Raw genomic sequence first — 12,317 nt, 5'->3', positions numbered from 1 at the left:
ATCTCATATTGGACTTGGTGCGGTATTGATGTAAAATGGCAAGGTTATTGCATATGTTTTGCGACAGTTGAAGATCCACGAAAAGAATTATCCAGTTCATGATTTGGAGCTAGCAGCCATTGTTCACGCACTGAAAATTTGGAGGCATTATTTATATGGCATGTCATGTGAAGTGTTCAGAAATCTCAAGAGTTTGTAGTATTTGTTCAAGCAAAAGGATCTAAATTTGAGGCAGAGGAGGTGGTTGGAGCTATTGAAAGACTATGATATCACCATCTTGTATCACCCAGGGAAGGCCAATGTAGTGGCCGATGCTTTGAGTAGGAAGTCAGTCAGTATGGGAAGCCTTGCATATATTCCGGTCGGTGAGTATTCTATTCATCCGGGTGCCGCTAAGATGTATTAGGACTTGTTGCAGCATTATTGGTGAAGGAGGATGAAGAAGGATATTGTTGTGTATGTAGCTCGGTGTTTGAATTGTCAACAGGTAATGTACGAGCATCTGAGACCTGGTAGTTTGTTCTAGAAGATTGAGATTCTTGAGTGGAAGTGGGAGCGTATCATTATGGACTTCATTGTTGGACTCCCACGAACTTAGAGGAAGTTCGATGCAGTGTGGGTTATTGTAGATAGGCTGACTAAGTCAGCGCTGTTGGCCCAAGTTCAGGTGAAGTTTTGAAGAATGACAAATGAACTCAGTCATGGACCAGATTCATCATGTGAGGCATAGTATTTATCAACCTATACATGTGAGATACACGTGAAGGAGATAAGTCTCAGTAATCAAGCAGCAATATCTCCTGAACTGATCGAAAAGGTTGCATATTGGATGAGGAGAGAAAGTCTCCTTATGGGAAGGGGACACAATCACACAATCCAGATAAATGATAGGGTTGGAGTTTGTATTGAACAAGGACTCAACTTCGATGGAAGATCAACAATTGAGTCTCAATCAAACTCTGATTACTAACTCATTAAATAATAGTGATTGTTCTCTTTTACAGGTGTTGCACATACGCAGAAGTAAAAATTGAATAGGGAGAAAAATAGCAACGCTTTTTGCAAGCAGTTCGTGTGTAATTCGAGTGTGCAAACCTGAAGCTACTTGAACGAGATAGAAGAACCAGTTCCGTTGTGTTTATTCTTATTCTAGTTCAATTGTAGTAGGTGGTTTAAAGTTGTACCTTCTCAGCTTTCATAGAAGCATTTGTAATAGGTACTTTGAGTGTTCAAGTTATAGGCTAACTTGAAGGTGTCGCAACAGTTGAGGCTGTGTGCTACATAGGGATTAGAGTTAATCCTTAGGTTAAGAGTTTTGTAAATGCTATTTTGGCTCAATAATTTTAGTGGATGTTTGGGAAAATCCTACTGGGTAGTAGGTCGTGGTTTTTTCACCTTTTGAGCCAGGTGTTTTCCACGTAAAAATCTCTTTGTTCTTTATTTTCTGTAATTTTAATTCCGCAACAGTAGCAGTTAGAACACCTAGAAGAACCAGGTTCTTCTAGATCAAAAAATTAGGTACTACACAAATCACCCCCCTTGTGTGGTATTGACGTTTAGAACATCAATTGGTATCAAAGCAGGTTATCCTTGAAGAGGCTAACACCTTAGGAAAAGAACAACATGAGTGCACCACCTGGGAACTAGAAAGAGCAATCCACTACCAGGCCTCCACTGTTCAATGGACAGTACTACTCTTGGTGGAAGAACAGGATGAAGGATCACATCATAGGAGATGACTATGAACTCTGGGACATAGTCAGTGATGGTCCTTTGGCAACTACAATGAAAAATGAGGAAGGAGTGGTTGTGCCAAAGACAAGGGCTGACTGCACTGCTGAAGACCTAAAAAGTGGGAGAAAAATGCTAAGGCCAAGAAATGGCTTGTGTGTGGACTAGGTCCAGAATGAGTACAGTAGGATCCAAAGCTGTACTACTGCCAAGGAGATATGGGACACTTTGCAAGTGGCTCATGAAGGAACACCTCAAGTGAAAAGATCTAGAGGAACAATGTTGTATTCTCAATATGAGAATTTTACTATGAAGGAAGGAGAAACTATCCAAGAGATGTATACTAGGTTCACTATACTGACAAATGAACTTAAGTCCCTTGGAAGGATTATTCTTGAAGAAGACAAGGTTGAGAAAATCCTGACAAGGGTTCTGCCAGTCTCATGGGAAAGGAAAATCACGACCATTCAGGAATCCAAGAATATTGCTACTATCAGACTGGATAAACTGATTGAAAATCTTACTGCTTATGAACTGAGAAGGAAAACCATGAAGATGGATACACCCAAGAAGGAGATAAGCCTAGCTCTCAGAATTGCTGAAGGTTCAGATCTGGAAGATGATGAGATAGCTATGATCACTAGAGAATTCAAAAAGTACTTGATGAGAGGAAAGGGTTCTTCAAGAGGTACAACCTTTAACAAGTCAAGAGCTCCTGAGAAACGGACCAATGACGGTTGATACAAGTGTGGTAAGACTGATCACATGATCAAGAACTGCCCTCAATGGGAAATTGAGTGGAAGAAAGAAATGGCTGAACGAAGGAACATGAAGAAGGAACACGTTCAACCAAAAAGGAAAAAAGGTTCAACCAAGGCTATGGTTGCTGCTTGGGGAGAAACTTCAGATGAAGATTCGGAAGATGAAGTAGAAGAAGAGCAAGCACTGATGGCCATCAGAGAATCAGATGATGAACAAGAGGTAAGTATCCTTTAAATTTTTGTCTAAAGAAAAGTTGGCTGAGCTACTACTAGACTTCATTGATGAGTCTGAGATAATTAACAATGCGAAAGAAGTTCTGTCTAGGGAATGTGTGATCCTAAAAGCAAAATGCAAAAGTCTAGAGTCTAGGGATAATGAGAGTGATAACACAAATGCTGAGTTGAAGAACCAGGTTCTTGAACTTGATAACAGTGTCCTAGAACTAAGGTCTGAAAACTTAAAACTGAAACTAAGAACAGGAAAGAAGAAATCTAATCACACATATCTCACTCTAGAAGAAAACTTGGGAAAAATGAAAGATGAATTGTATAAGAAAGATGAACTCATCAAAGTCCCGAAGGAAGATCTAGGAAAGGTGAAACATGAGAAAGACAGAACTTGCAAGTGGAACAAGACTTCTGATGCACTCTCTTGGCTGCAAGAGCATCGCAGTAGCAACAAAAAAGGACTTGGCTATGGGACTCAAGCTCCAAAATGGGACTCTAGAAGCAAGTACCTCACTCTTCCTGAAAATAAAATCTGCACACATTGTGGCAAGGCTAGCCATTACAAAAATGAATGTAATGCAAAAGAAAAGGCCAGTCAAAAGAACAAAGTCTTTGTTCAAGAGAAAAACAAGCTGCCTGGGTGGGCAACAAGGAATCTGATTCATCCTTTTGCCTATAGAAAGGTACCCAAACTAGTTTGGGTTCCTAAGACTAACCCCTGATTTCTTTTTGCAGGTCCAAGTGAAAGGGAGGAGCCAAATATGGTATATGGATAGTGGCTGCTCAAAACATATGACTGGAAACAAGGACCAGTTCCTATCACTTGAGGACTTAAAAAGAGGTAATGTCTCCTTTGGTAATGGAAATAAAGGTGAGATCATTGGGGTTGGAAAGGTAGGCAAAACAGATTCTCATTCCATAAAGAATGTCTACCTGATAGATGGCTTGAAATATAGCCTAATAAGTGTGTCACAATTGTGTGACAGAGGTAATCTTGTAGCTTTTACCTCTACCAAATGCTTTGTGATTAACCTTACCACTGACAAGATTGTTTTGCAGGGAAAAAGAGTTAACAATATTTACATTGTAGATTTATCTACTCTCTTATAAAATGAACTCACTTGCTTAAGTGTGTTGGTTAATGATCCCCTCATGTGGCACAAAAGACTTGGTCATGCAAGTCTAAATCAGCTAAACAAATTAGTCTCTAAAGACTTGGTGATAGGGTTACCTAATATCAAGTTCAAGGAAGACAAAGTTTGTGAGGCATGTGCAAGGGGGAAGCAGGTAAGATTATCCTTCAAAAGCAAGAAAATGGTAAGTACAACCAAGTCGTTGGAACTGGTCCATGTGGATCTATGTGGTCCAATGAGAACTATGAGCAGAGGTGGAAAGAAATATGTAATGGTGCTTATCGATGATTATTCTAGATTTACCTGGGGTTATATTTCTAACCTCCAAAGATGAAGCATTCGACATGTTTATTGCATTTGTTAGAAAAACTCAGAAACAATTAGGAAATCAACTTACATCCATTAGGTCTGATCATGGAACTGAATTTGAAGATTCCAAGTTTGCTGAATTCAGTGATGAAAATGGTATAGATCATTATTTCTCTGCCCCTAGGACCCCTCAACAAAATGGAGTAGTTGAAAGGAAGAATAGAACTCTAGAGGACATGGCAAGAACCATGCTGCTTTTTAGTAAATTGCCCCACAGCTTCTGGGCAGAGGCCGTAAACACTGCATGTTACATAATTAATAGATGCATGACCAAACCTCTGGTAGAGAAGACTCCCTATGAGTTACTTAAAGGGAGAAAACCAAACACATCCCATCTTAGGGCATTTGGTTGCAAGTGCTATGTGCACAATAATGGAAAAGACTCCCTAGGTAAGTTTGATCCCAAAAGTGATGAGGGAGTATTCTTGGGATATTCTTCACATAGCAAAACATATAAAGTGTTTAATAAAAGAACTCTGTGTGTAGAAGAAAGTGTATATGTAGTATTTGATGAAACTAACATTCTTTTTGAGAGATAGGAACATGAAGATGAAGCCATTGTATTGGTAAAGGAATTGACTAAATCCCCAGCACAAGTCAAAGTGGCATCAAAAGAAGGAATAGGTGATGGAACAGGTCCTTCAAATCAGGGCAACCTGACAGGGGGAACTAATCACGGAGAAATTGAATCAAACCCCCTAGAGGAACTTGTTCATGAACCTATTCCTCAGCAACAGAACATGGGAGAGACTTCTAGTAGAAACCAGTTGGTTGTGAAACCTCACAAGTATCAAAGTTCTCATCCCATTGAGAACATTATTACTGATCCAACATCTGGAGTCAAAACTAGATCACAGCTAAAGAATCTGTGTGCTTTTGATGCTTTCCTATCTCTTATTGAACCTAAAAATGTTGTTGAGGCTTTGTAGGATGCATATTGGGTGAATGCAATGCAAGATGAACTCAACCAATGTGAAAGAAGTCAAGTTTGGCATCTAGTTCCGAGACCCAAGGACAGATCAGTCATTGTTAGAAAATGGATCTTCAAAAACAAACTTGATGAAAATGGAATAGTTACAAGAAACAAAGCAAGACTGGTGGTACAAGGATACAGCCAAGAGGAGGGCATATACTATGATGAGACATTTGCTCCAGTTGCAAGACTAGAGGCAATCAGACTCCTCATAGCCTTTGCAGCACACATGGAATTCACTCTTCATTAGATGGATGTCAAAAGTGCCTTCCTGAATGGCTACCTAAAGGAAGAAGTGTTTGTGAAACAACCTCCAGGGTTTGAGAGCAAAGAATGTCCTGAGCATGTGTACAAGTTAGACAAGGCTCTCTATGGGCTCAATCAGGCCCCAAGAGCTTGGTATGAATGACTATCCAAATTCCCACTAGAGCATGGTTACAAAAGAGGTAAAATTGACAGTACCTTATTTTTAAGGGAAAAAGGTAAAGATCTCCTTGTTGTGCAAATATATGTGGATGACATCATATTTGGGGCTACCACTGATAGGCTGAGTAAGGACTTTGCAAAACTAATGGACAGTGAGTTTGAAATGAGCATGATGGGTGAGATTAACTTCTTTTTAGGCTTGCAGATCAAACAAAGTCCAAATGGAACCACGATCCATCAGCAGAAGTATACAAAAGAGCTAATCAAGAAGTTTAAAATGGAGGAATCTAAAGAAATAGACACACCCATTGCAACTACCACCAAATTAGATATTGATGAACCTGGTTCATTAGTCGATCAAAAGTTGTATAGGGGTATGATTGGTTCACTCTTGTATCTTACTGCAAGCAGACCTGATATCGTTTTTAGTGTAGGGCTTTGTGCTCGTTTTCAGGCAAATCCAAAAGAGTCCAACTTGACTACGGTAAAGAGGATACCGAGATATCTGAAAGGAACCACTGGTCTGTGTCTCTGGTATCCTAAAGGTAGTAATTTTGATCTAGTTGGATATGCTGATGCTAATTATGTAGGTTTCTTAGTGGACAGGAAAAACACCTCAGGTATGGCACATTTCCTTGGTTAATGTCTTGTGTCATGGGCTACCAAAAAGCAAAATTCTGTGGCCCTATCTACTGCTGAAACTGAGTATGTTGTTGCTGCTTCCTGTTGTGCTCAATTGCTATGGATCAAACAACAGCTGGTAGATTTTGGAATTGAAGTGGGATGTATTCCAATATTCTGTGATAATACTAGTGCTATAAGTATGACAAAGAACCCTGTTCATCATAAGAGGACTAAGCACATAGATTTTAGACACCACTTCTTAAGAGATAATTATAAGAAAGGATTGATTTTAATAGAATTCTGTGCTACTGATAAACAAATAGCTAACATCTTCACTAAAGCACTGAGTAGAGAACAACTTTGAGAGGAACAGGTTGGAGTTAGGGATGATTAAGATCACCTAATAGGTCCAGTTCAGAATGCACAATGAAAAAAAAGAAAAAAAAAGAAAAATATATTTTTGGTTAGGAGTTCTAACTTTGTGTAAATATCTAGATCAATTCTTACTCAGTTTCATACTTTAATTAGTATACTCCTGTGACATGTGTATGACTCACTGATCTCTTACAAAGTTTCTTCTATTTTGGCATTTGAGGCATGTTCAAGAGAGTTCTATATAAAGAACCTGGTTCATCAGTATGTGCTCATATGAAAAGCTCAGGTATGTTTTCTATACTCTGTACAATTAGAAAGATTATTTTTCCAATCATGAGCATAAGTCCTACATTCATCAAATTCCCAGAAATTCTATCCGTTGAGCATTGAACCAGTTTCGTTCCCCTAGAACTCTAAAAATCGGAATTTTTGCCTAAAATCTAGCGATGCCTAATAATTACTAAGAGACCGGAATTACATCTTGATTAGACTTCTAATTGACCTCTAAAAAAGCTATCGTTACTGCATTTAAGTCTAATCATCTTTAAATACATGCCACACCTCTTCTTCATTAGTCCATAACCGTCAAAACTCTTCTCAAGTTCTGATCGCCCTTCTTCTCTCCAAAATTCCCAAATTTTTCTTAAGAAACAATCCACCATGACTAACCCCCAATATAATCTAGGCACTCCCTCACCAGTATCCCCTTTGAATACATCTTCATCTATACCCCCTAGTGAAACCCCAAAACCTAGGTTTCGTAGGCAAAAAATGTTGGCCAAAAAACTGTAGCTTCTGGAGCTCTAAGAAAAGTTCTAAATGAGAAATTGAAGGCTTGATAGAGGAAGGAAAGTCCTACTCAAGAATCTAACTCAAGCTCTGAGTCTGAAACTTTTATTTCTGCCAGCGAAGGAGAAGAACATGGGTCTTCTAACATTGCCAAAATTCAAGAAACCCCTGGTGAGGTAAGTTCTTGTGTGGTACTCTCTACTGTGGTTAAAAATGTAGAAAATAGGTTTGTCTTGGTTGGTCCAGTCAAAGATGTAAAGGGGGCTGAATCTAGTAGAAGTGGAGGTAAAAAGAAAGAAAAAGAGAGAGAGGGAGCAAGTGGTGATGAGAGGGGAAATGGGAAAGAAAAAGTTCTGGTTATCTGTGGAGGTGTTGAAGAAGGTGGCAACAAGTCAGGGGGAAGTAGTTCTGGGGAGGCGGCTGAAGGGCTTGTGCATCTAAGCAAGCAACAAGATGAACCTGGTTCATCTGTTGAGGAAACACTGGCTGATCTTCTGAAGAGGGTTGGGGTCAGTTATGATCCAAAGAAGTGTAAAACTTCCACACAAAAGGCTCCAACTGCTTCCAAGCCAACAAAGAAAAGCAAAATGTCATCCCTAAAACCTACTGTACCTTCAGTACCTAAGGGAAGAGCCACTAGAAGCAGGGTCAGACAAAGTGAAGCTGAGTTACAGAAAGCTCTGGAAGAAAGCAAGAATAAAAAGAAGGAGAAGGGAAGCAAAGGTTGTGGAGAGTTTTGAGGTTGCAGAAGAATAAGAAGAGGAGATGGAACCGGTCCATCAAGAAAGGGGAACAACTGTGGAGGTTCCTACACCCAAACCAAAAAGGACCAAGGCTTCTTCCAAGAAGTCTTTCTCTGAACATGTATCTGATGAACCCTCTTTAGCCAAAAGAACCAGATCTGCAGTGAAAGGTAAGCAGGTAAAAATTACTGAGGAAGAAGAAGAAGATGAATCTGAAAAGGAACAAGATAGGTTTGCCATCTTTGGCAGAAGAATTTTTTTAAAAGGAAGACTGTTGAGAGACCTGGATGAGCCAAGAATGAGAAGACTGATGGATGCCCTAGCTGCACAAGGTTAGAAGGACATGGTCCTTGAAATGGATGGGAGGCTGGCTAGGAAAGAATTGATTGAGTTTATGGCCAATGCCACAATGAAGAATGGGGTAGTCACCAGTATAGTGAAAGGAGTAAGGGTGCAGTTTGATGCACTCAAATTGGGTAAGATTCTAGACATACCTAGTGAGGGGTATGATGATTATACAAGGCAAAGGTGGCCATGTCTAGATTCTCTCCCCAATGCTCTTCAAATCACTAGGAATTTTTGTGATGCCGCAACTGCTGAAGATGTGCCTGAAGCCAGGTTTGTGCAGAAAATTGAGATGAGGCCTGAGCACAAGGTCTTGTTTGAATTTGTTAACAAGTGCCTGCTTCCAAAACAGGAGAGGAGGCACACTGCCAACTACAAGGACCTGGTTCTTATGGAGTGCCTTGTGAGAGTAATGCAGATCAATTGGCCTGCCTTTATTGTCAAATTACTGGACAGGGTCATAAATGGCTCCAAGGCTCATGCCACCCCATATGGGTTCATATTGACTACTGTTCTGGATAGGCTGAATGTGCCTTTGAAGAAATGGGAGATGGCATCAAGCAAGGAGCACTTTGGCATCAAGACTCTTCTGGCTTGTGACTATCCAGTCAATGCCACCCTAGTTGAACCTGGTTCATCCCTGAAGACACCTATGAACAACAAGGTTAGGGCTTTGGTTCAAGAGTGTGGATCTAAGGATGCTGAAATTGCTCGGCTCCAGGCTCGTGTAGCTGAACTGGAAACTGAAATAGATGGCCCTAGAACTGAGCTAGCAAAAGAAAAGGAGAAGAGTGATGGGATGCTTCAGAATATGCTCAACCTTCTCCAAACCCATCCATCTAGTTCCTACAAGCCTTAGGATGTCCAGTTGTTGTCTTCTAAACCAAACTAGTACCCCTAGTGACCCAGATTAGGGACTTTTTCATTTTTTTTGCTCATGCTTTGGAAGTTTTTCTTTCTTTTTGTGGTTTGTTGGTGGAAACATATCTTATCAATGACAGCTGCTATTTTTCTTGTTCTATGAAGATTTTGCTCTTAATAGTTTGAATATGTTTGTTGATTATTGATGATTTCATCCATGTTTTCACTTGCAGTTGCCCAAGTGGCCATGAGTAATTACTAAAATCTGGGATTCACAATGCATGCAACTTTTCGATGATGCCAAAAGGGGGAGAGATATTGTGCTTTACTCTTTATTCTGAATAATGTGATATTTATAACCTAATTAAATCTGGTCCTTTATGATAAGTTAAAATTCTAAGTTAATGTGTTAATGGTCAAGTTGAGTTGCTACAAGTTCTTTGATTAGTAAAAGCACAAAGTTTGTCATCATCAAAAAGGGGGAATTTGTTGGCCCAAGTTCAGGTGAAGTTTTGAAGAATGACAAATGAACTCAGTCATGGACCAGGTTCATCATGTGAGGCATAGTATTTATCAACCTAGACATGTGAGATACACGTGAAGGAGATAAGTCTCAGTAATCAAGCAGTAATATCTCCTGAACTGATCGAAAATGTTGCATATTGGATGAGGAGAGAAAGTCTCCTTATGGGAAGAGGACACAATTACACAATCCGGATAAATGATAGGGTTGGAGTTTGTATTGAACAAGGACTCAACTTCAATGGAAGATCAGCAATTGAGTCTCAATCAAACTCTGATTACTAACTCATTAAATAACAGTGACTGTTCTCTTTTACAGGTGTTGCACATACGCAGAAGTTAAACGTGAATAGGGAGCAAAATGGCAACGCTTTTTGCAAGCAGTTCGTGTGTAATTCAAGTGTGCAAACCTGAAGCTACTTGAACGAGATAGAAGAACCAGTTCCGTTGTGTTTATTCTTGTTCTAGTTCAATTATAGTAGGTGGTTTAAAGTTGTACCTTTTCAGCTTTCATAGAAGCATTTGTAATAGGTACTTTGAGTGTTCAAGTTATAGGCTAACTTGAAGGTGTCACAACAACTGAGGTTGTGTGCTACACAGGGATTAGAGTTAATCCTTAGGCTTACAAAGAGTTTTGTAAATGTTGTTTTGGCTCAATGATTTTAGTGGATGTTTGGAAAAATCCTACTGAGTAGTAGGCCGTGGTTTTTTCACCTTTTGAACCAGGTGTTTTCCACGTAAAAATCTCTGTATTCTTTATTTCTGTACTTTTAATTTCGCAACAGTAGCAGTTAGAACACCTAGAAAAACCAGGTTCTTCTAGATCGAAAAATTGGGTACCACACAAATCACCCCCCGCTCTTGTGTGGTATTGATGTTTAGAACATCAAGCGTATTTCATTCCTGTGGCAATTTCCTATTCTTTTGAGCGGTTGGTAGATATTTATATCCGGGAGATTATTCATCTTCATGGTGTGATCGTGTTTATTATTTCTAACCAAGGTACGCAGTTTACCTCGCATTTCTGAAGGGCAGTTCAGCGTGAGTTGGGTACTCAAGTCGAGCTGAGCACAACATATCATCCTCAGATGAACGAACAGCCCGAGCGTACTATTCAGATTTTGGAGGATATGCTTCGAGCATGTGTTATTGACTTTGGAGGTTCGTGGGATCAATTCTTGCCATTAGCAGAATTTGCCTACAATAACAGTTACCAGTCGAGCATCCAAATGGCTCCTTATAAGGCATTATATGGTAGGCGGTGTCAATCACCGGTTGGATGGTTTGATCCGGGAGAGGCTCGATTGTTGGGTATAGATCTAGTACAGTATGCCTTGGATAAGGTTAAGATCATTCAGGATAGGCTTCTTACAGCTCAGTCCAGGCAAAAAAGTTACGCTGCGCAAGGTTCGTGATGTGGCATTCGTGGTCAGAGAGCGGGTGTTGCTTCGGGTATCGCCCATGAAGGGCGTGATGAGATTCGGAAAGAAGGGAAAGCTAAGCCCTAGATTCATCGGTCCTTTTGAGATTCTTGATTGAGTAGGAGAGGTGGCTTACAAACTTGCGTTGCCGCCGAGTTTATCAATTGTGCACCTAGTGTTTCTGTATCCATGCTTCGGAAGTATCACGACGATCTATCCCATGTGTTATACTTCAACATTGTCTAGTTGGACAAGGACTTGACCTATGAGGAGGAGCCGATAGCTATTCTAGACCGGCAGGTACGTCAGTTGAGATCGAAGAATTTCCCTTCAGTTCGTGTGTAGTGGAGAGGTCAGCCTGTTGAGGCAGCGACCTGGGAGTCCGAGTTCGATATGCGGAGCCATTATCCTCATCTTTTCACCGCTTCAAGTACTTTTCTATGTTCGTTCGAGGACGAACGGTTGTTTTAGAGGTAGAGAATGTGATGACCCTAAAGGTCATTTCTTGTTGTAGAAGTCAAAATTGTGTTCCGAGGCTTTGAAAATCTCCTTTTGTTTTATCTTGATTTGCGTGCGCAGTCCGGGAGCGTTTCCGGAAAGCTTTTATGTGAAATTTTAGAAAATTAATGAATTTGGCCTTTAAAATTGGTTAAAGTTGACTATGGTCAACATTCTTGGTAAACGGACCCGGACCCATAATGTGACGGTCCCGTAGGGTCTGTAGTAAAATATGGGACTCGGGCGTATGCCCGAAAGCAAATTCCGAGGTCCCTAGGCCAAGAAAAGAATTTTTAAAGAAAATTGTTTGCTGGAAAATATAAAGGCTTTTAGAAGTGAAATGATGCATTTTCTTGATGGTATTGGGCCCGTATCTTGGTTCCGGAGCCCGGTACAGGTTTAAAATAATAATTAAGTTGAATTTGTGAAATTTGGTAAGGGTCGGAATTGGTTTGGTATAAATCGGACCTTTAGTTGAGAAAATGGAAATTTCAATGTTCTTAAGGAATTTCATTAAT

General features: G+C 40.1%; 1 protein-coding gene across 1 annotated transcript; it reads left to right on the top strand.

The window, feature by feature from the left end:
• Positions 1–2,559: 2,559 nt before the first annotated feature.
• On the top strand, positions 2,560–8,149 carry LOC138878177 (uncharacterized). The gene is made up of 7 exons (XM_070157842.1): positions 2,560–2,712; positions 2,786–3,403; positions 3,456–3,591; positions 4,151–4,455; positions 4,762–5,009; positions 5,670–6,241; positions 7,629–8,149. The coding sequence occupies exons 1-7, from the start codon at positions 2,560–2,562 to the stop codon at positions 8,147–8,149; spliced, it is 2,553 nt and encodes an 850-aa protein (XP_070013943.1).
• The last annotated feature ends 4,168 nt before the right edge of the window (positions 8,150–12,317 follow it).

Source organism: Nicotiana sylvestris, chromosome 9 (genome assembly GCF_000393655.2).
Source record: "Nicotiana sylvestris chromosome 9, ASM39365v2, whole genome shotgun sequence".
NCBI classification, from domain to species: domain Eukaryota; kingdom Viridiplantae; phylum Streptophyta; class Magnoliopsida; order Solanales; family Solanaceae; genus Nicotiana; species Nicotiana sylvestris.
The sequence above is the reverse complement of the archived record's forward strand: the minus strand, read 5'-3'. Positions and strand labels throughout refer to the sequence as shown.

Bases quoted from the DNA above. Each gene is read 5' to 3' on its own strand.
- LOC138878177 (XM_070157842.1), top strand. From the start codon at position 2,560: ATGAAGAAGGAACACGTTCAACCAAAAAGGAAAAAAGGTTCAACCAAG. The intron at 3,592-4,150 runs GTGAGATCATTG...TGATTATTCTAG, and splicing joins CTTTGGTAATGGAAATAAAG to ATTTACCTGGGGTTATATTT. The intron at 4,456-4,761 runs GTAAACACTGCA...TTTGAGAGATAG, and splicing joins ACAGCTTCTGGGCAGAGGCC to GAACATGAAGATGAAGCCAT.